General features: G+C 44.6%; 1 protein-coding gene across 1 annotated transcript in view; it reads right to left on the bottom strand.

Annotated features, from left to right (window-relative positions):
- The window catches only part of LOC138740019 (ras-related protein Rab-38-like), a 40,221-nt gene extending 22,120 nt beyond the window's left edge, over window positions 1-18,101 (bottom strand). The window contains exon 1 of the mRNA XM_069892469.1: window positions 17,900-18,101. Coding sequence (XP_069748570.1) covers window positions 17,900-18,101 — 202 coding nt within the window. The remainder of the gene's footprint in view (window positions 1-17,899) is intronic.
- Between the last annotated feature and the right edge of the window lie 8,562 nt (window positions 18,102-26,663).

The following is a 26,663-nucleotide window of genomic DNA, read 5'->3' as shown; positions in this document are numbered from 1 at the left end:
TCAGAGGTATACCCATTTATGTGTATGCTTTGTCCCTTTCTGACACGTACTGCTCATCTACTCTGCATTTTGCTGCCTTGTATAACGACCCTGTCATTCTCCTCAACTTGCAGACATGCCACAGTCATTATTTTCAAATGTCTATGAAAGATCTGAGTATCAGAAGAGGTGGGCAATGAGGGCAAAGCAATTAAGGGGAGAAGTCTAGATCTCCTGCATGAACGGGGTGTTTGCCTGGTTGGTTGATTTCAGAAATGAAGTTACAGGGCATGTTATGTACTGAGATTGATCAGTACAGCTCACTGATCACAGCAATGTAAGAATGAAGAAGTGGTGTTATGCTTTTGACTACAGCTGGGTGGAAGAAGAGAAACCACATCAGTTGCACATCCCATTGATTCAGGTAAAAACATTTTATTTTCTCCACATTCCCACTAACTCACTTACAATCTTCCCTCAGATTCCCTTACTCACTATTTATCAGTGGTAACTTACTATGGTCAATTAACCTACCATTATTTTGGTCCCAGTAGGGTTCAAATGTGTGGCATGATTCCATTTTTCTTGAGGACCTAGATTACAAAGGTCTACATCCTCTATCGCGCTGACCAAAAACCGGTGTCTGGAAAAATTAGGAGAGGTGGCGTTTGTGTCATCATGGTGCACAGAAGTGACGGTCATGTTCCAGTCCTGCTCCCCCAACCCGGAACATATGGCAATCAAGTGCTGCCCATTTGATCTGCAAGAAACTGGAATTCACTGTCTGTGTATGTAGATTAGGTGGACAACCTCTCGTCTTGGCTCTGCCCCCGTTGGTCCCAATATAAACCGTTTTTCCGCCTTACCTCGGAATTACCTGAAGATCTCTTTAAATTCTGGCCATTAGTTGTAAGCTAATAAAAGCGTATTTGTGATCCCCAAAACTCTCCGAGTACTATCAATCATGTTACAATTTTATTAGTTTACTTTTGAAGACAGGATGGAAGCTCTCCTGAAGTCTGGCATGTTCCAAGTCGAACCTCTGTCCCTCGAGGCCTCAGAAGAAGTTCCCTACTGGTTGGAGTGCTTTCAGTCCTACATCGCGGCAACCCAAGAATTCTTCCACACTGACGCCCTCCAGAAATCAGCCCTCCTCTCTCGAGTCAGCCCCAAGGGATATGCGGTCATCAGGGACTGAGCGACATATGAGATGGCCATCGAGGATCTGAAGCATGAAGCCCCAGAACAATGAGACACAAACTCTCACAACGTCAGCAACGACTGAGTGAATCACTGGATGTCTAAGTCCTGGAATTATGGACACTGATGAGGAAGTGCCATTATGAAGTGGTCTCAGCCAGGGTGAGAGAAGAAGAGCAAGTTTGGGACACACTCATGCTGGAGTAGGTTCAAGCGACTCCTAGAACTGGGGATGAACTACTTTATTAGTACGCTCGACTTGGCACGCTCAAACAGGCACAACTAGGAGTGGACCACCTCGCCAACGATAACTGCTCCTTCTCTGAAAACCAGGTCGGCAGCTCACAGTAGCTTTCCCAGGTACCGACTACTGTGGCCACACGCAACTGGGAGTGGTACTTCTGTGGGCAGGCCAACATCCCCGTGCCATATGCCAAGGTGATGCCAGCAAGGAGAGTGATGCTGCATCTGGAGTGCTGGCATCCATCGTCTTCAACCAAGCGATACCCCACCAGCTGAGCAACTCAATGATGGAGCAACAGCCTGTAGAGAGCCCAGGTGGTAGTTGTTAGAGGGGGAGAAAAGTCCTGGCTATTCATTGTCTATAGCCAACTCAACAATGGACATCCAACGGATTGCTTAATAGACACTGGCTTGACAGAGCACTTTATAAATTCTATGACTGCTTGGTGCTACAATCTAAAGGTCTACCTTAGCGCTGCAATTGTATTCGGCAACTACTCAGGGGTATTGTTCTGTACACTTATCTGTAAAAGAATTGGCGGGCGGAATTCTGCAAGTTCAGACTGATGTGTTAAAAGATTTGTGTGCTTCTGTGTGCTGGGTCTGGACTTCCTGTGTCACCTTAAAAGTACTCAGGCCCACTTCCCCCAATCACGGTGTGGAATGGAAGGCCCCAAAAAGCCAAACACCACATGTAGTCTTTCCATGCTGAATATTGAACCCCATCCCCTATACACCCAACTATAAGCTGATAGCCACAAAGAGCAGTGCAAGGGACTGGGAATTTATTCAATCTAACACCCGCAGCTGCTTAAAGAGAAGACCATTGAACTGAGCAACAGCCTGTGGAGAGCCCAGGTGGTAGTTGTTAGAGGGGGAGAAAAGCCCTGGCTATTGATTGACCATAGCCAAACTATTAATTGCTTCACACTCCTGGATGCATACCCACCCCTCCCCCGAATCTCAGATACTGTGAATGAAATTACGCTGTACCAGATCTATTTGACCTTTGACCTGAAAGCTGCACCTCACCAGCTGCCGATCTGTTCCGAGGACCATACCGACACAGCATTCGAGGCAGGTGGATGACTTTATCAGTTCCTGATGGTCCCTTTTGGTATTACAAATGGGGTTCAGTCTTCCAGAGGCAAAAGGATAAAATGGTAGATAAGTACAAGTTAAGGGCTACCTTCTCCTATCTTGACAACGTCAACATTTGCAGACATAATCTGGAGGACTACGATGCCAATCTTCAGAAGTTTCTCCACACAGCCAAATCCCTGAACCTCGCGTACAATGTCAGTAAGTGTATGTTCAGGTCCAAGCGTCTGACCATCCTGAGTTATGTGGTGGCGAACAGAGTAATTGGTCCAGACCCCGAGCGTATGCACTCCTCTTCTCCGTATCCCAAAGACCATGAAAGGACTAAGGAGGTGACTGGAATTTTTCTCATACAATGCCCAGTGGGAACCTCATTATGCTGACAAGGTTCTCCCCCTGTTAAAGTTTACCTCTTTTCCATTATTGGCTGAAGCACAAGCCACATTAAGCTACATCAAGAGCTATATTGCAAAAGTCACCATGCATAAGGTGGACGAAAACGCTCCTTTCCAGGTGGAAAGCTATACTTATGACATAGCTCAGGGTGCGACCCTTAACCAGGCAGGCAGGCTAGTTGCTTTCTTTTCCTGCACCCTGCAGGAAACCCATGCATGGAGAAGGAGGCTCAGGCTATTGTAGAGGCTAACAGGCACTGGAGGTACTACCCGTCCAGCAGGAAATTCACACTGCTCATTGATCAGTGATCTGTAGCATTCATGTTCAATAATATGAATAGAGATAAAATAAAGAACAATAAGATTGCGAGGTGGAGGATCGAACTCTCCATCTATAGCTATGAGATAGTGTATAGGCCAGGTACTCTCAATGAGCCTCCAGATGCCCTACCCTGAGGAAGCTGCGCCGCTGCACACACCAGCCCGTTGCGGTCACTTCATGTCGAGCTCTGCCACCCGGGTATCACCCGCATGGTCCGTTTCGTCAAGGCACGCAGCCGCCCTTCTCTATCAAAGATATCAGGGAGGTGACCAGGTCATGCCAGGTTTGCGTTAAGTGCAAACTGCACTTCTACTGCTCCAAAAAAGCACATCTGATAAAGGCTTCCCGTCCCTTCGAACTACTCGGCGTCAATTTCAAGGGGGGCCCTACCTTCCACCAATTGAAATGTGTACTTTCGTAACGTTATCGATTAGTACTCACGTTTTATGTTCACTATGCTTGCCCAGACACCTCCACCACCACAGTCATTAGAGCTCTGCACTGCATTTTCACCATGTTTGGGTATCCCAGCTATACTCATAGCGATTGGTGCTCATCGTTTATGAATGAAGAGTTACACCAGTACCTGCTTGCGAGAGGCATCGCCTCAAGCAGGATGACTAGCTACAACACCTGGGGGAACAGATAAATTGAAAAGGACAATGCAATGGTTTGGAAGACTGTAAAATTAGCCCTCTGGTCCAAAGACCTTCCAGACTCATGCTGACAAGAGGTCCTGCCCACCACGCTCTACCCCATAAGATCGCTTCTTTGCACAGCAACCAATGCCACTCATGAGCTAATGTTTGCATTCGCAAGGAAAACCACATCAAGGGTAACTCTGCCAGCATGACTAACAGCCACAGGGCTAGTCCTGCTGAAGAAGCACGCAAAGAGAAGAAAAACGGACTCCCTGGTTGAGAAAGTGCACCTACTGCATGACAATCCGATATATCCCTATGTGGCATACCAGGATGGCAGGGAGAACACTGTCTCGATCAGAGGTCCTGACACCCTCATAAGCCCTGGAATCTCTAAAATTTCCACTCAGGGTTCCAGGTGACATGGTCCCATCAGAACCACCATTGGACCCTGGACCCCCAAATCCCCCTTCAAGCCCAGGTACCCAGGGGCCACAAGAGGCCCAGGAAGTACTGGAAGAGCAAAGTCCACCAGCATTAAGACACTCGACCGGAATAACTAGGCCCCCAGACAGGCTCAACTTGTAAATAATTATAAATGCTCCCTGCTGGACAAGGTCTCTGTTTTTGCCCACAGGTTCTTTTCTTTTTTTTTGAAGGAAGGGGTGAATGCAGTGAGCTGGAATTCACTGTCTATGTGTGTAGATTTGACAGCCAACCCCTCCTTTTGGCTCCTCCCCTGTCGTTCCTGTTATAAATCGTTTTCCCGCTTTAATGATGTAATGGGACAGTGCATTATACTTGTGGTGGTAAGTTATTACATTACTTGGTGGTCAGGGGCCACCACCTGGTGACCTTGTATATATAAACTGGTTGTAGCTTATTCTGGCCTCAGCTTGCATAGAGGCAAGGCATAGCTGTATATATTAGCCTATTAAAACTAGAGATTTACTTGCACTCTGTCTCGTGTGGTTGATGCTAGTCGCCATCAATTTAATAGGCTAATATATATGCAGAATGGATGTTACTTCTGCCCTCGCATATGCTCCCAACTCAGCTGAGGCCCAGCTTAGGGACAAAGAAACCGGGATGGCTCTCGCCCACATGCCACCAAGTACGGACCGGTCGGAAAGGACAGAGAGCTACGGGACCAAAATCGTGGGAGAGAGAGGGACTCATCCAGTGGTCATCATGGACTATGAGAGGGACAGAAGTATCCTGGAGCAGGTAAAGAGTGGCCAAGAGCCCCACCTGTTAGCTAATTCACTGGGACCAGCCATGCAACCCACTGGGTTCCTCGTTTATAACCAAGGATCGCGTCAAGCGCTAGGGGAAGGCGGATTACTACTGCAGGGATGGATTATTACCCCCGAGACACCCCGAACTATCCCCAATCCCCCAGAGGGGGCCCACGTTTCCGCAGGATCAGGTGGCCACGTGGGAGAGGGATCATGCTCGGTACACATTCCCCAGCCACCGAATCAGAGGCTTAGGTTTAGACAAATGCTGAGGCCCAACAGGCTGGAGCTGAACCCCAGAACCTCCGGGGCAAGCATGCACTTCGTCCGATGGCAGAGATCTTTTTTAAATTATGCGGGGGTTGAAGGAGTCTCAGAAGAGGAGATGCTAATGCTACTGTTAGCTCAGCTAGGGGATCACCCATACTTGCTTAAACAAGATGCTAAATTGTTCCAAGAAGTATTATTATAAGGGCACAGTGAGCTACACTCTAGGCACCGGCTTATGACTAGGTCGCAGCAAGCAGGGGAGTCTGTTAGAGATTTTATACTTGCACTGAAAGACTTAGCAAGGGCCTGTACTTTTAAAGCAGTGTCAGCCCAAGAGTATGCGGATGACCTTGTAAGGGACAGGATCATGGCTGGAGTCAGATTTACAGAAATCCGACAAAGGCTGCTGGAAAAGGAGATAGTTAGGCTGGAAGAGGCAGAGACTATCGTGAAGGCTCTGGAGGACTCTAGGAGAGAACTAGAAGAGAAGTAATAGAACTAAAAGTGCCCTTTTTCAGGCAACTCAAGCACCCCAGAGCTTACTGCCCAGCTAGGGAAAAGGATTGTTCAAAAAGTGTGGAAAGAGAGGACATTATGCGAAAGTCTGTAGAAGTCTCAAGGCTTCCACCAAAGCTCTTTCTCATGCAAATGAGAGGTGGGAAAGCTCTTCTTCTTCCTCCTCAGGCAGGCAGAAGCAGAGTGCCATGTGCTGTCGGCCATCTTGGGCAAAGGACGTCTGACAGAGGACATCATTATCGGAGGATGAATATGATACAGAGTGCTACTACGACGAGGATGCCGAATACTACCAGAATGGAGGACGTGCCATGCTGGCCTCTCTGCATTTGAATCAGGTGAGTCCACACAATTTATTGGACGCTACTGTTAGTATTAAAGTTAATGGGTCGACAGTAAATTGTTTGATGGATAACGGGAGCATGGAAAGTTTCATAGACCAGGGGCTGGTAGAACGCCTTGCTCTAAACACGTACCCGAGTGACCACCAGATTTTATTAGCGTCTAACAGACATGTAGCTAAGGTAAAACATTTCTGCAGGGTCACACTGGAAATACAGAGCACAGAGCATGAAGAGTTTAAGTTGCTAGTTCTCCCCTGCCTCTGTCCTCCCGTCCTCCTGGGGTTGGACTTCCAGTGCCAAATGAAAAGCATCATGATAGTACGTAATGGGCCACTTCCCCGACTGATCCTTGAGAATAGACGACACTGTAGCCTGACGGCCCTGAATATAGAATTCTCCCACTATTCATGCACCTCACTCCCGACTACACCCCAGTAGCCACCAAGAGCAGGAGGTACAGCCCGAAGATCAGAGAATTCATTAGAGCAGAAGTCCACAGACTCCTGCAGGAGGGTGTTATAGAGAAGAGCTCCAGCCCGTGGAAAGCACAACTTGTTGTAGTGAAGTCAGGGGAGAAGCGACATATGGTGGTGGATTACAGTCAGACGATCAACAAATTTATGCAGCTGAATGCCCACCCACTACCATGTATTACGGACATGGTAAACAGCATTGCTCTGTATAAAATGTTCTCTATCATAGACCTCAAGGCAGCATACCAAGGCAGTTGCCCATTAGAGAGAGCAACCACATATACACAGCGTTCGAGGCAGATGTCAATTACTCCGCCTCCTCTTTGGCATCACCGATGGGGTATCACTGTTCCAGTGGGAGATGGACCACATAGTAGACGAGCACCAACTCCAGATGGTGTTCCCATGTTACGATCTGCCCTCCCTGCCCCAGTACCCCGAAGGTCCAGGAGAATGTTACGATTTGCGGCCACTCACAAGCTGACCATGACATTAACCTTCAATGTTTTTTTCAGGCAGCAGAGGAGCACAATCTAATGTATAATAGGGATAAATATATCTTCAGCACTAGGAAACTGGCCATCCTGGGTTATGTGGTGCAGAACAGGGAAATCAGCCCGGACCCTGCCCGCATGCACCTGCTTCTAGACCTCAATCACAAAAAACCTTAGAGATGTTTGGGAGTTTTTGCATATTATGCACAGTGGGTCCCCAACTACGCCGACAGGGCTCGCCCACTCATAAAAGCTTCAACTTTTCCTCTCAGCCCAGCAGCTATCAAAGTCTTCACGGAGATTGGGGATCTGATTGCAAAAGAAACCCTGCGATCCATATATGAGACTATCCCTTTTCAGGTAGAGACCGATGTCTCAGACGTAGTGTTGGATGCCACTCTGAACCAGGAGGGGCGACCAGTAGCCTTTTTCCTCGCAGACCCTACAGGGGTCCGAGGTAAGACACTTGGCAGTGGAGAAGGAGGCTCAGCCATTGTGGAAGCAGTAAGGCACTGGAGACATTATCTGGAAGGTAAATGCTTAACCTTCATCACGGACCAATGATCTGTGGCTTTTATGTTTGATAACCAGAACAGAGGGGAGATAGAAAATGATAAAATCCTGCGCTGGAGGATAGAACTGTCTATAGTTATGACATTCTATACCATCCAGGGAGGCTCAACGAGCCCCCAGATGCACTCTCCAGGGGCACCTGTGTGGCCCTCAATCACAAGTCCTAGCTGCAGAGCTTGCACAATGAGCTGGGCCACCCCGGAGTCTCTAGACTATTCCACTTCATAAGGACCCAAAATCTCCCATTCTCGGTCGAGGAGGTACAGATGGTAAGCAGGGGCTGTCCCATTTGTGTGGAGTGCAAACTGCAGTTTCACCGACCGGATAAAGCCACGCTGATAAAAGCTACAAGACTTTTTGAGAACCTCAGCCTCGACTTTAAAGGCCCATTCCCTTCCTACGACAGGAACGTCTATTTCTTTAATGCCATAGACGAATACTCACGCTTCCCTTTTGCTATTCCGTGTCCTGACGTATCTGCAGGCCACAGTAATAAAGTGCCTGCAATCCATTTTCAGCATCTGTGGGTACCCCAGCTATATACACACAGATAGGGGTACCTGAGAGATAGAGGCATAGCCACCAGTCGCACCATAAACTATAACCCCAGAGGTAATGGGCAGGTAGAAAGGGAAAATGACACTATCTGGAAAACTGTCTTACTAACCTTAATGGCAAAAGACCTACCAGTGGCAAGATGTGTTACTGGACGCCTGCACTACATACGCTCGCTATTGTGTACAGTCACTAACATGACACCTCATGACCGTATGTTTTATTTCTTGAGAAAGCCGCGACAGGCACGGTGCTGCTTAGATGGTTGCAGGCCCCACAAAACAAACCCTCTGGTGGAGCCAGTGGAAGTGAGGCATGCGAACCCCCACTACGCCTACGTCACATTCAGGGACGGACGGGAAGACTCGGTGGCCACCAGGGACCTCACACCGACCGGACGTGTGGACGATCCAGGAGAGCTTGCAGACCCCTACGGATCAGCAGGAAGGAACCATGGATGACGTGGGAGAGTTGCGGACCCCTATGGATCACCATGAAGAACAACTGACACCAGGATGGATGATTGTCACGTCACCCTATGGGGCCCCGATGAACATCACACCCCCAGCAACCAGTACTCGGACGGAAAGCCCTACACCCTCAGTATACTCCCACCGTGCAGCTGATGGGAAGCCCTAAACCCCCTCAGCATACTCCTGCCCAATGTCAGGACCATCTGCCCTCCCCACCCCAGTACCCCGAAGGTCCAGGAGGAAAAGGAAACCTCATCAGATACTAGACTTATGAACGCATGGAAAAGAGGTGGGGGTGGGGGGAGGGCAACATTTTTTTTAAGGGGGTGAATGTGGTGGTATGTTATTACACCACTAGGTCGCCAGGGGCCACCACCTGGCGACCTTGTGTATATATAAACCGGTTGCACCTCATTCTCCTTCATTCTGGCCAAGGTTTGCACAGAGGCAAGGCCTAGCTGTATATATTAGCCTATTAAAACTAGCATTTTACTTGCACTCTGTCTCGTGTGGTTGATGCTAGTCGCCATCAATATTGACTGCTTGCTATTGGCTATGGCTGTAGAGATACTCCACCCTACTGGTATAACAGATGGAGATGCCTTCCCACTGGCCAGTTTTGAGGTGGTTATAGTCTGTTAATAAAAGCCCAGAATTAGTATAACACTTGTCTAGTTTATGACTATGGCATATCAATTTTATAAACAGACTCTAAATCATGGATTCTTCCCTGAAACCTGGAAGACTTGAGATAGACCAAAATGCCACCCGAACTGGATAAATTTTTCACCACTAGCTCCAGTGTTTTGAAGCATACATGCGAGTGAACAATGTTGTGTAATACGCAGCGAAAATGGACCATCTTGTAGCTCTCCTCAGAGAAGTACTCTACTCAGTGGTTAAGCAGACAGCTGCCTACCAAAATGCAGTGAATTTCCTCAGAACCTATTATAATAGGCCACAAAACACTTTGTTCACAAGACATCAGCTTCATATTTGAAGACAATAAGCCAGAGAGAGCGAAGCTCGCACGAAAAGGGCTATCCAGAGCCTGTGTTTGCGCTGCTGTCCACCGAGAATCTTTGATGCGGATTGGAGTCGGGATACATCAGGCAACATTTACTGAAGATCCCGGGTCTAATCTTTAATGCTGCTCTACAACAAGTGAAGACCCTTAGGGTTGCACTACAAAGCCCTCGAGAAAGAAAGAGGTCCTGAAGTGGCACCCCCAAGGCCCACCCACAGTGATGATCCACTGCTGACCACCATTAAACCGCAGGTATATTCATCCTCTGACTCCTGGCACCCTGAAACTTACCTTGTATCCATCTAAACGCAAAATTTCTCTGGCTTGTTCTGGACTAAAACAAGAGTTACAAGTTGCTGTAAAATAACCCTGAAAATACAGGGAAATGAATATAAAGATTTCAAATTGCACATGCTCCCCGGTCTGTGCGCTTCAATAATTTTAGGATTAGATTTCCAGTGCCAAATGAAAACTATCATATTGGCATTTAACGGCCCATTACCATCGATCACGGTACTCCAAGAGGCTGTTTGCAGGATATCAACTAGAAAGATTAAACCTCCACGTTTTTTTACCAATCTAACTCCGGATTGTAAGCCTATAGTTACAAAGAGTAGGCACTATAGCAAAGAGGACAGACTCTTTATTAAGAATGAGGTTAGGCGTTTATTGAAATAAAAAAAAATCAAAACGTGTATGAGTGTGTACCCACACACACATTCCAGGTGTTCCCCAACCAGAAGGCCAGGCTGAATCAGAGAATTCACAACCTGCTGAGGGTGAGAACAAGAGCATTTAAGGCTGGGGAATCAAGATTTTTATAAGAAGTCCAGGTACGACCTGTGGAAGACCATCTCTAAAGCAAAGTGGAAATTCTGGAGGAAGCTAGAGACAGTATGGCGGGGAATGCAGGCCATTACAGCCTACAAAGCAACAGAGAACACTATAGATGGCTGTGATGCTTCATTACCTAATGAGCTGAACTCCTATGCCCACTTTGAATCGAACCAAACAGTGCCTACTAGAATCCCTGCAAAGTCTGAGGACCCTGTGATGTCTGTCTCTGAGGTGACATCAGAATATCATTCAAGAGGGTGAACCCTTGCAAGGCGTCAGGCCCTGACAACGTGGCTGGCAGGGTACTGAAAATCTGCGCCAACCAACTAGTCCGAGTGTTCACGGACATTTTCAACCTCTCATTGCTGCAGTCAGAGGTTACCACCTGTTTCAAAAGGGCATCAATCATCCCAATGCCCATGAAGAGTAGCATTAGCAGCCTCAATGACTACCGCCCAGTAGCACATTCTACTGTGATGAAAAGCTTTGAGAGGCTGGTCATGGCCAGAATTAACACATACTTAAGCAAAAATCTGAACCAGCTGCAATTCTTCTATCATTACAATTGCTCTACAGAAGATACAATATCGCTGTCTCTCCACTCAGCTCTGGATCACCTCGAAAACAGCAATTCATACATACGGCTGCTCTTCATTGACTACAGCTCAGCCTTCAATACCTCAGTGCTGGTCAAGAAGCTACAAACTTTAGACTTCTGAACCCCACTCTACAACTGGATCCTTGACTTTCTCATCGGAAGACCACAGTCAGTACAAATTGAAAACAATGTTTTCTTCTGATTATCAACAGAGGTGCACCCCAAGGGTGTGCTTAGCCCACAGCTCTTCTCATTATACACCCATGACTGTGTGGCCAGGCACAATTCAAATGCTATTGACAAGTTTGCCGATGACACCACAGTTGTCAGCAGAATCAGTAATAGCAATGAGAAAGTCTACAGAAAGGAGATAGATCGATCGTTGAATGGTGTAATGACAACAACCTTGAGCTCAGTGTCAGCAAAACCAAGGTAATGATTGTGGACTTCAGGAGGAAGTCAGGGGAACATGACCCAATCCTCATCGAGGACTCAATAGTGGAGAGGGTCAAGAACTTCAAATTCCTGGGTGTCATCATCTCCGAGGATCTGTCCTGGAGTCTCCATGACAATGCAATCACAAAGAAGGCTCGCCAGCAGCTATATTTTGAGAGGTGTCTGAGGAGATTTGGTAGGTCACCAAAGACTCCTGTAAACTTCTACGGGTGTACCGTGGAGAGCATTCTGTCTGGTATGGAGGAGCCAACTCTCAGGACAAGAATAAACCCAGAGGGTTATTAACACGCCTGCAACATCACAGGCACTAAACTTCACTCCATCGAGGGCATCTACCCTCAAAGAGCTCCACAACCAGGCCACGCCCTCTTCACTCTGCGACCAACGGGGAAAGAAAGATACAGGAGTCTAAAGACAAGCACTCAACACCACAAGGACAGGTTCTTCCCCGCTGCTATCAGATTCCTGAATAATCAATGAACCAAAGGCACTACCTTACTTTTCATGCACTATTATTGTTTTTTTTAATATATAGTAATGTTGTAAGATAGTTACAATATGAATGTTTGCTCTTTCATGCTGCTGCAAAACTCAAATTTCACAACAATAAATTCTGATTTTGATTCTGACATTAAGTATAGGGGCTAAAGGCACAAAAACAATAAACAAAACTATTGGAGGAACTCAGATCATGAGGGTCATCTCTGACAGCTCCCCGACTCTTCTGGACCATGGAACATTTACTCTATATATCTTGGACAAAGGGGAGATAAATGGGGAGAATCACGTGGCAAACACAGACCAGGAGCAGCAATGGCCATGGTGAAACAAGGGGTGTGGGGGAGCCTTTGTGCTCCATATTAAGGTGAATTAAACTGGAACAATTTAGTCACATCTGTTTTACCTTTACTGAAAATGGGTCTGCCTGTTTACTGCTCTGCTTTGCTTCTGACTAATATTAGAAGGAGGGTTTAATCAGGTCTAATAGTCTCATTAGCACATGGTGAACCACAATAACGGATATACCCATAGCACAAATAAAAGCTCGCACAACTGGAGGGAGAACAAACGCTTTTATTAGCTTATCACTATGGGTAGGGTTTCACACTAGTCTTCGGAAGGGTTCTGGGTTTAGGCAGGAAATCAGGGTTATATGTAAGCAGATGGGGGCAGAGCCAGCCATCAGCACAACACACTACCAGTGAATCCCATGTTCACTGCATTCACCATTTCTGTAGAATTTAGGGTCTGAGAATTAAGACAGAGAACATGAGATCAGAAAAAAATTTGTTATTTACAAATTTACAGATTTAAGCGATCTGAGGATCTGGAGATCCTGGTGGAGTGCCTTAGCACCAGGGGGCCTTGGACTCCTTGGGTCTCCAAGTCCCCTTGTGAGAGAGGAGAGCCAGGCTGGGTCTCCAGCTTAACGGTGGAGGGTGATGCACTTTCCTCCTGAACCGGATCCCCTGAGGCCCTAACTGAGGGTTGGCGAGAATGAGCTCCGTGGCTCGCAGGGCACCTGAGGCAACGGAGTCTCTGTCCCGGCAGGTGCCAGGTCCCTGATGGAGACAGTGTCCTCTTTGTCATCTGGGTACTCCACATAGACATATGTGGGATTGGCGTGGAACAGTTTCACCTTTCCACCAGGGGGTCGGTCTTGCTTCTCTTAACATGCTTCCTGAGAAGGACCAGACCAGGAGTGGCAAGCCAGGTTGGGAGTGTGGTTCTTGATGCCGCCCTTTTTTCAAAATTGAATAGGAACTCATGAGGAGTAGCATTGATCGCGGTACATAGTAGCGAATGGATGGAATGGAGTGCCATAGGAAGGACTTCCGGCCAGTTTGACAGCCTTCCAGACTGTGGTGTTCTCCTTTTCAACTGCCCATTCTCCCAAGGGTTGTAGCTAATAGTCCTGCTGGATCCGATGCCCCTCACCAGTAGGTACTGACATAGCTCATCACTCATAAAGGATGAGCCCCAGTCACTATGAATATAGCCGGGATACCCGAACAGGGAGAAAATGGAATCAAGGCCTTATATGACAGACGAAGTGGACGTGTCTGGATATGGAATGGTGAATGGGAAGTGGGAATACTCATCAATGATGGAGAGGAAGAAAGTGTTCCCATTCGTGGAGGGGAGAAGTCCCTTAAAATTGTCGAAACTGAGCCGTTCAAAGGCCTGGATGACTTAATCAGGTGCACCTTTGCTGGGCGGTAGAAGTGTGGATTGAACTCTGTGCAGACCTGGCAAGAACTGGTCATTTCCCTAGTGTCTTCCATTGAGTAGGGCAGATTGGATGCCTTGACAAAATGAGCCATGCGGGTAACCCCTGGATGGCAGAGCTCATTATGCAGAGACCACAGTTGGCCAGTGTGTGCAGAGGCACAGCTTCCTCTGGATAAGGCATCCGGAGGGTCATTAAGGGGTTCCTGGCCGATAGGCAATGTCATAATTGTAGATGGAGAGCTCTATCCTCCACCTAGCAATCTTATCATTTTTGATTTTGCCCCTCTTGTCCTTATTAAACATGAATGTGACCAAGTGATGGTCAGTGAGCAGCATAACTTTCCAACCAGCCAGGTTGTGTCCCAGTGCCTCTCGGCTTCTACATTGGCTTGAGCCTCCTTTACTACAGATGGGTTCCGGAGCTCATGGCCTTGTAATGTCCAAGAAAAACATGCAATCTTTTTGCCTGCCAGGTTAAGGGTAGTGACCAGGGCTATGTCCGAAGTGTTGCTTTCCATTTGGAAAGGTACATTCTTGTCCACTGCTTGCATGGTGGCTTTCACAATGTGGTTCCGGAGATAGTTAAAAGCCGTTTGGGCTTCAGCTGAGAGGGGGAAATTAGTGGCTTTTAAGAGAGGGTGAACCATAGCAGCGTATTGAGGGATCCACTGGGCATAATATGAGAAAAACCCCAGGCATCTCCTCAAAGCCTTTGTGATCCTGGGAATGGGGAGCTCTAACAGGGCGCGCATCCTATTGGGATCAGGGCCAATGATGCCATTCTCCACCACATAGCCAAGGATAGCCAGATGTTTAGTCCTGAACATGCACTTGTTAGATTTATAAGTGAGGTTCAGGGCTTTTGCCACATGGAGGTTAGGATCATGGTCTTCCAAGGTATGGCCACAGATGGTGACATTATCAAGTTAGGGGAAGGTAGTCTTCAACCCATATGTATCCACCATTCTGTCCATCTGCCTCTGGAAGATAGAAACCCCATTAGTGATACTGAAAGGGACCCTCTGAAATTAATAGAGATAACCATTAACCTCAAATGCCGTGTATAGATGGTCCTCGGAGCAGATTGGCAGCTGGTGATAAGTAGCTTTCAGGTCGATGGCTGAATAGACCCGATACTGCGCAATATCATTCACAATGTTTGAAATTCAAGGGAAGGGAATGCGTCCAGGAATGTGTATGGATTAATGGTTTGGCTATAGTCAATTACTAGCCTGGACTTGTTTTTCCCTTTTACCACTACCACTTGCACTCTCCACGGAATGGTGCTAGGTTCATCAAGCAGATGCTGTGTCTCAGACTTTATAAAATCTTAATCTGCTGTACTGTACCTTCTGCTTGGGAAGAGAGGTGGGGGGGGGGGTCGATATTCAGTGTGGAGAGGCTGCATGTGGTTTCTGATTTTATGGGCCATTTGTTCTGAAATGTTATGGGGGAGGAGACCAGAATACTCCAGGACACGGTTGGAGTATTCCCCCCACCCCTTACAATGACAGATGTACTAAACAATGTTGTTGAATACACTTAGAATGCAAATAGGATGCAAGGAATATGCGATAATTGGAAGGATACATCTTTAGGTTGTATGATTGCACAGTCCGTGAGTCTATGAAGCTTTCAGTAGAGCCTGTGTCTCTTAGGCATTTAGTGAAATGTCCCTTTACCTTCAGTCACTATTGAGTTGCTGAGCTGATGAGATCTGTCCTGATCTAGAACCATCGAAGCTAGGACCCAGGATACTCCATACTCTTCAATTGTAGCCCCCACTGTCCTGGGTTGCCCTTCATGGGCAAGATAGCGTCGACCTCATAGCACGGCAAGATAGTCACCTTCCTTCCTCCTCTGACGATGGTGTAGAGTATGAATTTGGGTCATGGCAAGATGGCCACCAAGCCTTTTCATGCCGTTTATTCACTGCCACCCTCCGTTGGCATGTAGCGCAGCAAATGGATTGGGGTGAATTCGGGGCAGATGGCTTGGGGCTGGAATCGGATCTGGGAGTGGTGCAGGCTTCAGACTTCCCTGGGCGTCTCCTCACACGGCAAACTCTCACCCAATATCCCTTCTTGCCACAGCTGGAACAGTCTTTATCCAGGCAACAAGATCAGGGATGCTGGCCCTTGCTACAGAAAAAGCATTCCCTAGCACAGGAATGCTCCCTAACACAGGAAGTGGCAGTCTTTAGGGATGAGGTTGTGGGACCAGTGGTCCTTGGAAGGGGTCACCTGGGTGAGCGAGCTTGCTGGCTTTGAGGTCACCATTCACGAGCTTGGCCTGTTCCAACGATTTGGACAATTCAATGTGGCTTGTCAGGTTCTTCTTTCCTGACTCGATTAGCCGCTGCTTCATGTACCTCGAGCAGATCCCCGCGACTAGTGTCCCGGACCTGTTCTTCCTCACGAACGTGACCTGTAGCCATTCCGTACCAGCATTTCTTGGCAAGTGTACACAGATTCAGCAGGTAGTCATCGATAGTATCTCCTGGACGTTGGTGACGCAGAGCAAGTTGGTGCCTCGCTAGGACCTTGTTTTGCGACTTCAGGTACCGAGCCTTCAATGCTTCGATGGCAGCGTCATATGTAGAGCAGCCCCTGATGACTCCATACCCTTTCATTCCTATCCTCAAAATGAGTGCGGACCTCCTGAATTCATTGGTGTGGAAGACGTCCCTGATCGTGTTCAGATAGGCCTGGAAGCAGTCTAGTCAGTATGTGAACTCCTCAGCCGCATCAGCAGCTTACCAGGCTTGAGTAGCGCTTCCATTGTTAGGGAATAAGCTAATAAAATTGTAGCATGAATAAAAGCTCTCACGACTGGAGGGAGAACAAACGCCTTTATTAGCTTATAACTTTGGGTAGGGTTTCACAGTGGTCTTCGGAAGGGTTCTGGGTTTAGGCGGGAAACCAGGGCTGGTAATGTCAGATGGGGGTACAACACCCTCCCAGTGAATCCCATTTCACAGCATTACCTGAAAAATCACATCAACCAATATGATGTTGGTCATGTGACAGAGCCTCCAAAATCCCTTCTTTATCCCCGTGGATCAAACCCATGAAAAATAAAAGTAAATCCAAGTTCTGCTCTATGACACACAAAATGCCGAAGGTCCTCCTCTACTTTACAATATGCAATGAGATAAATTACCACAACAATAAGTTTCAGAGATTGAGAAATAAATTCCTTTTTGTTTTAAATCTGCAAGTTAACATCAAAAACAAAAATTCTCACTGCTATTAGACCTGTGGATGGTACAACTCGAATAACTATGAACACCGGATTCCAGAAATGCATCCTATGATACAGCAACACATGATTTGTATATAACTTTCTTGGACAGCAGACCAACTGCACCCTTTCTTATTATTTAACTAGATATAACAACATTTTCAACATGAGATTTAATTGCTATTGCTATTAGTAGTTTCAAGACAATTCGAGAAGTTCAAATTACAAAGCTAAGAAACTTTGGAGTCTTTAATACATTAAAACAAACTTGTCATTTGACGTTTCTCTAAATTCAGACTTGCAGAAAGTTGACATGTCTGCAGTTGAACTTTCTTTCCCTGTGGCTGATTCGCCCAATCATAAATTCATAATGAATTTATTATTCCTGAGGAAGTTAAATCTATAGAATAATCTATAGCTTTTGTTTTAAATGCCGAGTCTTGAAAAATCACAGTTAATTTCTAAGCAACGAAGGCATAAATTGGCATGTCACTAAATGCTTAATGACTGAATTCTAAATAATTACCTTTATCAGAAAGCACACGAGCAAGTGGGTATAAATGTACCTAACCTTAATAAAATCCAGCCAGACTGCATCTTGTAGGATGCGACAGCCTTTCTTATCAAACAGCTGTCCCTTCGCCACTATGTATCAAGAATCAATGTTGCAGTGTACAGGCAAATCTTACCGGCGATATCCCATAACTGCAGCCGGACCACAGTCTCCGAGTCCCAGCGGATAACTTTGAGAGCGAAATCCACGCCGATTGTAGCTCGATAATGTTGGGAAAAGTTACGGTGCACGTAACGTTTTATGATGCTGGTCTTTCCTACCCCCAGGTCACCGACGACTAAAACTTTATAGAGATGCTCAATCTGGCTATTCTGCATTGTCGAAGCTTCAGGCTCATAACCTGCCTTGCAATGATCGTTCAAGTGAAAAGAGCAACGGCGGTTTTCAGCAGTAGAGCCCCCCCCCCCCCCCTCATCACATTCCCCGTGAGCGATGCTTTGCCAACGTGTGAATTACGGACCAGCCTCCTAACTCAGACGTGCAACGATGTGGAGGGAGCTCTCCGCTGCTTGGAGATCCTTTTATTTCAGTCGAGTCGTTTCCCCTCCAACTTTTTTTTTGGACCTTTCAGGTTTGTATCCTTTTACTCAAAAAAAGAAAATTAAAAGGCGACAGCCAAATGCGCGACTTAATTAATCAAACTTTAAATTTGACACAGCAGAATCAATGGGTGGACGACAAACTGAAGGCGTGATCTGGAAGAGCCTCAGACAAAATGGTGCGGGTTTTCAGGAATGTCCTTTCATTACTTATGCCCTCATTTCTTCTCATTGGGCTTTAAACCCATAATCTGCACTTGAAATTTGCTGGAAGCAACTGGCTACAGCTTCCTTACTCAGCTCTATGCCTCCGTGTATTGATTGTCCATTGAAATCCTTGGGAATTAGTCCCATTTCTAATTATTCTAATTTATCACTGTGATAAATTTCAACATGCAATTCTTCCTAGTAGTATACTTCCATCCACTGAATGCATCTAATGTGAGACTCTACCTCAGTAAGGTAGCTGACATCAGCCTCTTCTCATTGCTCCCTTTGGGGTGAAAATACAGAAAACCAGCACCTTTTGGTTCAACAACAATTTTTTTTCCCAACAGCGATCAAACCCTTGACTTTCCCCTTGTTCACTAATAGGGATTGCTCCAAACCTCCAACACCACAAAAGAACTAGATTTTAACTAGATTAAATGTATTGCCTTTTTAATTCAATTAAATACTGAGGATATAGTTGCTTTTAGTTTAGTAGGAAATTTTTCAGACTCTGAAATTGTTGCGCTGGAGAAACTCAGCGGATCATACAGCTGAGCAAGTAAAGAATAACCAACATTTCGGGCCTGAGCCTTTTGTCAAGGTTTGAGCAAAAAGTTTTTTAAAGCAAAAAAACACAATGCTGGAGAAACTCAGCAGGTCAAACAGTGTCCTTTATATTCCAAAGGTAAAATACATAACCGACGTTTTGGGCTCGAGCCCTTCATCAAGGTATAAAAAATGTCAGCAGGCATCTGAGCAAAAGAGTAAGGGGAAGCGTAGATGTGGTCACAAAGGCAGGAGGTGATAGAAAAGGAGGGAGGGGTCAGCAGTGATCAAGGGGAGGAGGGTTGGCTGGGTGAAGGAGGGAGGAGAATGAGAAAGAGGAAGGGAAGGGGGGGGGGAAGAGGAGAGCAGGTTAGCTGAAACCAGAAAAGTCGATGTTAATGCCATCTGGTTGGAGAGTGCCCAGATGAAAAATAGGTGCTGTTACTCCAATTGGGGGTGGTCTTGGTGGGATAGCAAATAAGGCCACAGACAGTCATGTGAGTATGGGAGTGTGACACAGAACTAAAATGGTGGGCTATTAGAAGGTCTCTGTCACTGTAGCAGATGGAGCGAAGGTGCTCAGCAAAGTGATCTCCCAATTTGCACCCAGTCTCTCCAACATAGAGAGGTCACAAAGGGAGCACTGGACGCAGTAAATCCATCCTGCAGAATCAAAAGTGAAGTGTTGCTTCACTTGAAAGCCCTGTTTAGGGCTCCGGATCTTGGTAAGGGTGGGCGCAATTGTTGCACATCCTATGGCCACGGGAAGGGGATGGGGGGAGGGGAGAGATGAGTGCACAAGGGAATCATGGAGGAGCAGTCCCTACGGAAGGCAGAGAGGGTAGGAGAGGGGAAGATGTGTCTTTTACCTATCCAAATGTTTTTAAATGTCAAGATTATAGCCTGCATTTAACACTTCACCTGGCAGCTCCTTCCACACACTCAAACCCTCTGCATGAAGAAATTTCTACTAATATTCCCTTTAAACATTTCATCTTTACCCTTAACTCATGATTTTTCACTTCAGTGGTTTAACCCTAATTTTCTCCCATCATCCCACATCTCAAAAATTCTTTCAAAAAGTCAATATCCCAAAATAAACCCACACTCTTTCCATGAGTATTTCAACTTTAATTCAGAATGAAATGATCATTGGTTATGTTTTAACTTACAAATAGTCTTTGCAATGTGAGTCGAAGTATCCCCATTTCCTACTTGTTAGTTAACATTACTCTTTATCTGGGGATGCATCTGATACGAGACACAATCCAATAATAAAGTTCATTTTGAAATAGATGCATAAGGATAAGTTTTAGTTTACATAGTTTGGGGCCAGTCCACCATTTGAAACAAATTTGATTGAAATGTATTAGATAACAAATTACCATTGGGTCACATTTGATTGAACTTGATCCCCACAGATCACACAATAGCAGTCAATGCTAATTAAGTGTGATTATTTTAGTTTGTGAAATTAAAACTCACCAACTAAGACAAATGCAAAGCCAAGTTTCAATAGCGAGGAAGAGAATTTAAATTGGAGCATAAAGGGCATGCAAATCTCCTTGAGCAGTAGAACTGAATTATCTGAAGAATAATGCTGAAAGAAAAATAACATAGTACAGATGAAGAAAGGAGACATATAAAAGACTGCAGATGCAGGAATTTGGAGCAACGAACAATCTGCTGGAGAAACTTAGCAGTCAAGCAACATCAGTGGGAGAAAAAGAATGGTCAACATTTTGGGCCAGAACCCTTCATCAAAATTGAATGTTCAGAGGGGAGATGACCTGTATAATGTGGACAGGGTGGGAGAGGTTTGTCAGGGACTAGCACAAGATTGGTTGACCAGGGAATGGAAAAAGATGAGGGATAGGGGCATTTGATTTGGGAGGTGCCAGGCAAAAGGAAGCCAGTGAAAAATGGATCAGGTGGAGGAGGATGAGTCAAACAGGGTGGAAGCAGTGAAGAAGTGGAGACATAGGCTGCCAGTATTTGAATCTGAACATCCAAAATTCCTTAATATTCAGTGATAAATATTATTTTAATTTTCCTAATATAATTCACGAGAAACATCTTCCTCGAACACCAAAACCAAGAAGCCGATTGTAGACTTTGGGAAAGGAATACTAATTGGGAGTCAGAGGACCTTTCCAGGACCCAACATACTAATGTCAAGAAGAAGAAAGAACATCAGCACCACTCCTTCCTCAGGAGATTGTAGAGGTTCAGTATGACATCAGAAACCTTGGAAAGTGTGCTTACCGGCTGCATCATGCGCTGATATGAGGGTACCAATACCTCTGAGTAGAAAGACCTGCAAAAGATGGTAAGAAAGTCCTGCAAAAAATGGTAGACACAGCCCTGTACATCACCACCATCATTGAGAAAATCTACATGGATTGCTGTTGTTGAAGAGCAGCAGCAATTATCAAGGATGCAAACCACTCAAGGCATGCTCTGTTCTCACTACTGACATCCAGAAAGAGGTACAAGAGCCACAAAACCCATACCACCAAGTTCAGGAACAGTTGCTACCCTTCCACCATTATTCTTAAACAACAGATTCAATCAGACACTCATTTGGGAACTCCTACTTTGCACATTATTTATTACTGAATATTTTTTTCTGTATTTGCACTGTTTACTTACATTTTTCTTTGCCTACATTATTTTGTATACGTATCTTTTTCTTGAGTACAATTTACACTACTGATAAGTATAAATTCTGCCTCGCCTGCAGGTAAAAAAAAATCTCAACTTTGTCTGTGATGTCATGCATGTACTCTTGACAATAAATTTGAACTTGATATAACATTAGTCAAAGGATTCCATTTTAAGGTATAATTATGCTGGGTATTAAACAAGATAATACTTTTCATAACACAGACTACAACTGAAGTTCAGAACAAACTTTTCAGTGATTGCCTCAGAACTAGTCACCAAGTTGGTTGGCAATATTCTTGGTGATCTTTCACATGACCTATTGCCTATTCCTTTCTCACACGTGATGCTTATTTCTATCTGTATACATCACCTTCCACTTCCAATTGGAAAGCAAACAGACTGAAGAGTATTCATTTATTAGAACTCTGGTTGTTAACCAAACACTAGAGTTTTCTAGTGTGAATAAACACAAGTATTCAAAGTAAGTAGACGAATGAAATCCTTTAAGGATTCTCTTTTTTTCAGTCCTGTCTTATTTATAGTAGTGGCCTGGTGATTTTTTTCATTACTGAATGATTAGCAATCATATACAGATCTCACTTCCTTACACTTCTATAATCAGGTGACTGTGAATGTATGTACAGTGGAGTAAGCCATTGCCCTCTTCAGATGCTGATATTGGTTTAATTGGCTCCATGATGGTTCAGTCTGCATGCAAAGGTTCCTTTTTGACTTGGACTGGAGAAGTGCCTGATGCTTCCGTAGAATGATTTGTAACCTCCAATCATATAACCATATAACAATTACAGTATGGAAACAGGCCATCTTGACCCCTCTACTCCATACGGATTTAAGTGATATCCTCTAGTCCTACTTGCCTGCACCCTGCCCATAATCCTCCAATCCCCTCACATCTCTGCACCTATCCAACTTAAATGACAAAATTGACCTTGCCGCAACCACCTCTTCCGGAAGGTCATTCCATTCAGCCACCACTCACTCACTTCTAAACTTTTGACCCCTAACCCTTAACTCATGGCCCCTCATTCCAATCTCACCTACCCACAAGGGGAAGAGCCTATTCACATCTACTCTATCAATCCCCCTCATAATTTTAAATATCTTTATCAAGTCCACCCTCAACCTTCTACACTTCAATGAATAAAGACCCAGTCTACTCAATCTTTCCTTGTATTCTAGATACTGCCATCAAGGCAACATTTTAGTAAATCCTCTCTGCACCCTCTCTGCCTTATTGATATCCTTCCTATAATTTGGGGACCAGAATTGCACACAGTATTCCAAATTTGGCCTCAGCAATGCCCTGAATAGCCTTAACATCACTTCCCAACCCCTATATTCTATGCTTTGATTTATAAAGGCCAGCATACTGTGAAAGTATATAGATATGTTTTGGAAGATAAATTGGGGCAGCTTTGTTAGTGTAGGTCACATACAAACACTTTAAAGCAGATCTTATTTAAAATACTGGAGCTCTGCTCATGCTAGACATAATGGCCCCAGAACCTTTGCAGAAGCTTTGGAGAGTGTCCAAGAGACTTCGCTAATGGATTGTTGTTTACAAGAAGGCAACAGATGAAAGAATTTGTCGAAGATGCATTCTGTCTGGAGTGGAACTTGCTGTTCTAGGAGGGTCATGTGGTTTTGCAAGCAGAGAGAGTAAAATAGGTGTGTGTGTGTGTGTGTGTGTGTGTGTGTGTGTGTGTGAGAGTGAGTGAGTGAGTGAGAGACACACACACAGTCAGTTCTGCAGTTTAACAGTCAGCAGCAGCAACTGGGACTGGAACAGGACAAGCTTGTGGAAAACCCCATTTGGAAGGTGGGTTGTGAGTGCTTAGTTCAGCCTGGTCAAAGCCCTTGTGGTTAATGCAAGAGGAGAGGACTGGCTATCTAATGTTTCACTTGAAATAAGTGAAACAAAAAGGAACTCTGTGGTGACATGAAAGAAATAAGTTATCATCTGGAGAACCCTGAGGGGGAAAGTTTCATCAGCAAGACACTGAAGTAGCTGATTAAAAAGGAATCAGTTGTGGGTGTCCTGGAACAAAAAATCTCTCTGAAAACCGACAAGAACCTTCCTGAGCAGTAACCATTTACCTTTCAAGCACCAAAGCCTGGTGAACATTATAAATGTTAAATTCTGTGCACAGTATAAGAATTGCCTGTAACCAGTGAACTTGGAGGAATGAGAAGTGAGATTGGACATTGAACATTTCTGAACTTACACATATATTACATACACGTGCGCTTAGAATTAGAAGGGGGTTAATTTAGGTAAAATAAGTTAATAGTGATAAGTTAAAGTGTGATTCTGTTTTCACGTTGAAAGATAATTAAAAACAACTTTTGTTTAAGTAACTATTTATCTTGGTGAATATTTATTGCTGCTGGGTTTTGGGGTCCTCTGGGCTCATAACAATACCACTCTATCCACATGAGATTCCACTTTCAAAGAACGATGAACTGTTATTCCAAGATCTCTCTATTCCTCTGCATTCCTCAATGTCCTCCCCTTCACCGCATATGTGCTGTTTTAAATATTCTTCCCAAAATTAACCACTTCACACTTATTGGTATTAAACTCCATCTGCCATCGTTCAGCCCACTCTTCTAAACAGTCCAAATCCTTCAGCAATCTCTGAAAACCATCTTCACTATGCACAACCCCCCCACTGATGATTTGTACATACGCAGTAAAAGGTCACACAAAATTAATTAATTAATTTTATATTTTTAAATGGATGAAACAGAGGAAATATTTTAGAATAAACAGTAATGAAAAATTATACTTTTGCAATGTTACAATTCTTCTAGAAACATACAAATATTTGCATTATAACTTCAACATTATATTAATGATAAAAAGTACAATTCAGTGAACTGGTATTCTACACATTACACATGTTTGAAGATAATTGTTCTGCCACTATAATTTCTCAAATAATTTTAGTGGAAGTAGCACATGAATGAGTCACACAATTGTATAGCAAACTTGAAATTCTGTAAGGCTGGATCTGTTTATATCACTTAATTAGGTTTTTTAAAATACGTTTTTTTATTCAATTGTTGCAGATGAACCAGTTGACCTGACTTTTTATGAGCTGCATTATACCTATATTGAGGATTTTTGCGTATTGTTATTTTCACCAATAGTTTGTGTCGAGTTTCTTTCATGAGCCTAACAAATATTACAGTTCACCTTTCCCCTATTAAATTTAAAAGAGCAACAGATTTGGGAGACTCCAGGAAAAAAAAAGCGATTGTGAATTTAGAAGCTCAGGATCCAAAGTTAGATCACAGCAACAACTTTGAAATCTGATACAGTGCAAACTTTAATATTGGGCTTTATTGGTAGGCCTCACATTGCTGTTGATTGCTCCGTATATGTACTTAGATTAGGTCAGGGCTGAATTTGAGTTTCATTATCAAATGAAGTGAAGGGCCCCACACCAGATTTGGATCCTATAATTTACTAGATCCCAATTCTTATTTACTACAATAAAAAAATTAGCAGAAGACAAAGTCTTGGGCATGTCTAAATGCAGAAGGGCCCCCAAATTACCCACTCACTTTCAAGCCAAGTCTGGTAGTCTTTTTAAAGTCCGTTTCTCTGTTTTATTCTTCCAGGTGCCATCAGAGCTCTCACAATCATAAAAACCACCAGTGCTTTATTTAGCTTCTCTACTTAGAACCATAGAACAATTACAGCCCAGAAACAGGCGGCCTCACCCCTATAGTCTGTGTTGAACAATTTTTTTTCCCCCAAGTCCCTCTAACTTGCACCCAGTCCATAGGCGCCATACCTCTCCCATCCATGTACCTGTCCAACTTCTTCTTAAATGTTAAAATTGAGCCTTATTTACCATTTTACTCCACATTTCTACCACTCTCTTGTGTGAAGAATTTCCCCCTAAACTTTTTCCCTTTCACCCTTAACCCGTGTCTTCTGGTTTGTATCTCACTTACCCTCAGTGGAAAAAGCTTATCTACATTTACTCTGCTTATTCCCCTCTTAATTTTAAATACCTTGATCAAATCTTCCCTCATTTTTCTATGCTCCAGGGAATAAAGACCTAACCTGTTTATCCTTTCCCTGTAACTCAATTTTGGAAGTCTGGGCAACATCCTAGTAAATCTTCTTTACACTCTTTCTATCTTATTGATATCTTTCCTATAACTGCGCACAATACTCCAAATATGGCCTCACCAATGTCTTATATAATTATAACTTCCTAACTCCTGTACTTAATACTTTGATTTATGAAGGCCAATATGTCAAAAGCTGTCTTTACAATCTTATTCATCTGTGATGCTACCTTCAGGGAATTTTGTATCTGTATTCTCAGACCCCTCTGTTCTACTGCACTTCTCAGAGCCCTACCATTTACTGTGTATGTCCTTTCTTGGTATGTCCTTCTAAAAATGCAGCACTTCACACTTGTCTGCATCAAACCCATCTGCCATTTTTCATCCCATTTTTCCAGCTGGTCCAGATCCCTCTGCAAGCATTAAAAACTTTTTTTGCTCTCCACAACACCTCCAATCTTAGTTACATCTGCAAACTTGCTGATCCAATTTACCATATTATCATCCAGATCATTGATATAGATGACAAACAATGGTTCCAGAATCGATTCCTGAGGCACACCACTAATCGCAGGCCTCCAGTCTGAGAAGCAATCATCCACCACTACTCTCTGGCTTCTCCCATACAGCCATTGTTGAATCCAGTTCACTACATCACTATGAATACCTAGTGTCTGAACTTTCCTAACCTCCAATGTTGGACCTTGTACAAGGCCTTACTAAAGTCCATGTAGACAACATCCACAGCTTTCATCAACTTTCCTGTTAATCTTCTTGAAAAACTCTAAGATTGGGTAAACATGACCTACC

The sequence above is a fragment of the Narcine bancroftii genome, chromosome 7 (assembly GCF_036971445.1).
Source record: "Narcine bancroftii isolate sNarBan1 chromosome 7, sNarBan1.hap1, whole genome shotgun sequence".
NCBI classification, from domain to species: Eukaryota; Metazoa; Chordata; class Chondrichthyes; order Torpediniformes; family Narcinidae; genus Narcine; species Narcine bancroftii.
This window is presented reverse-complemented; position numbering and strand designations above follow the sequence as displayed.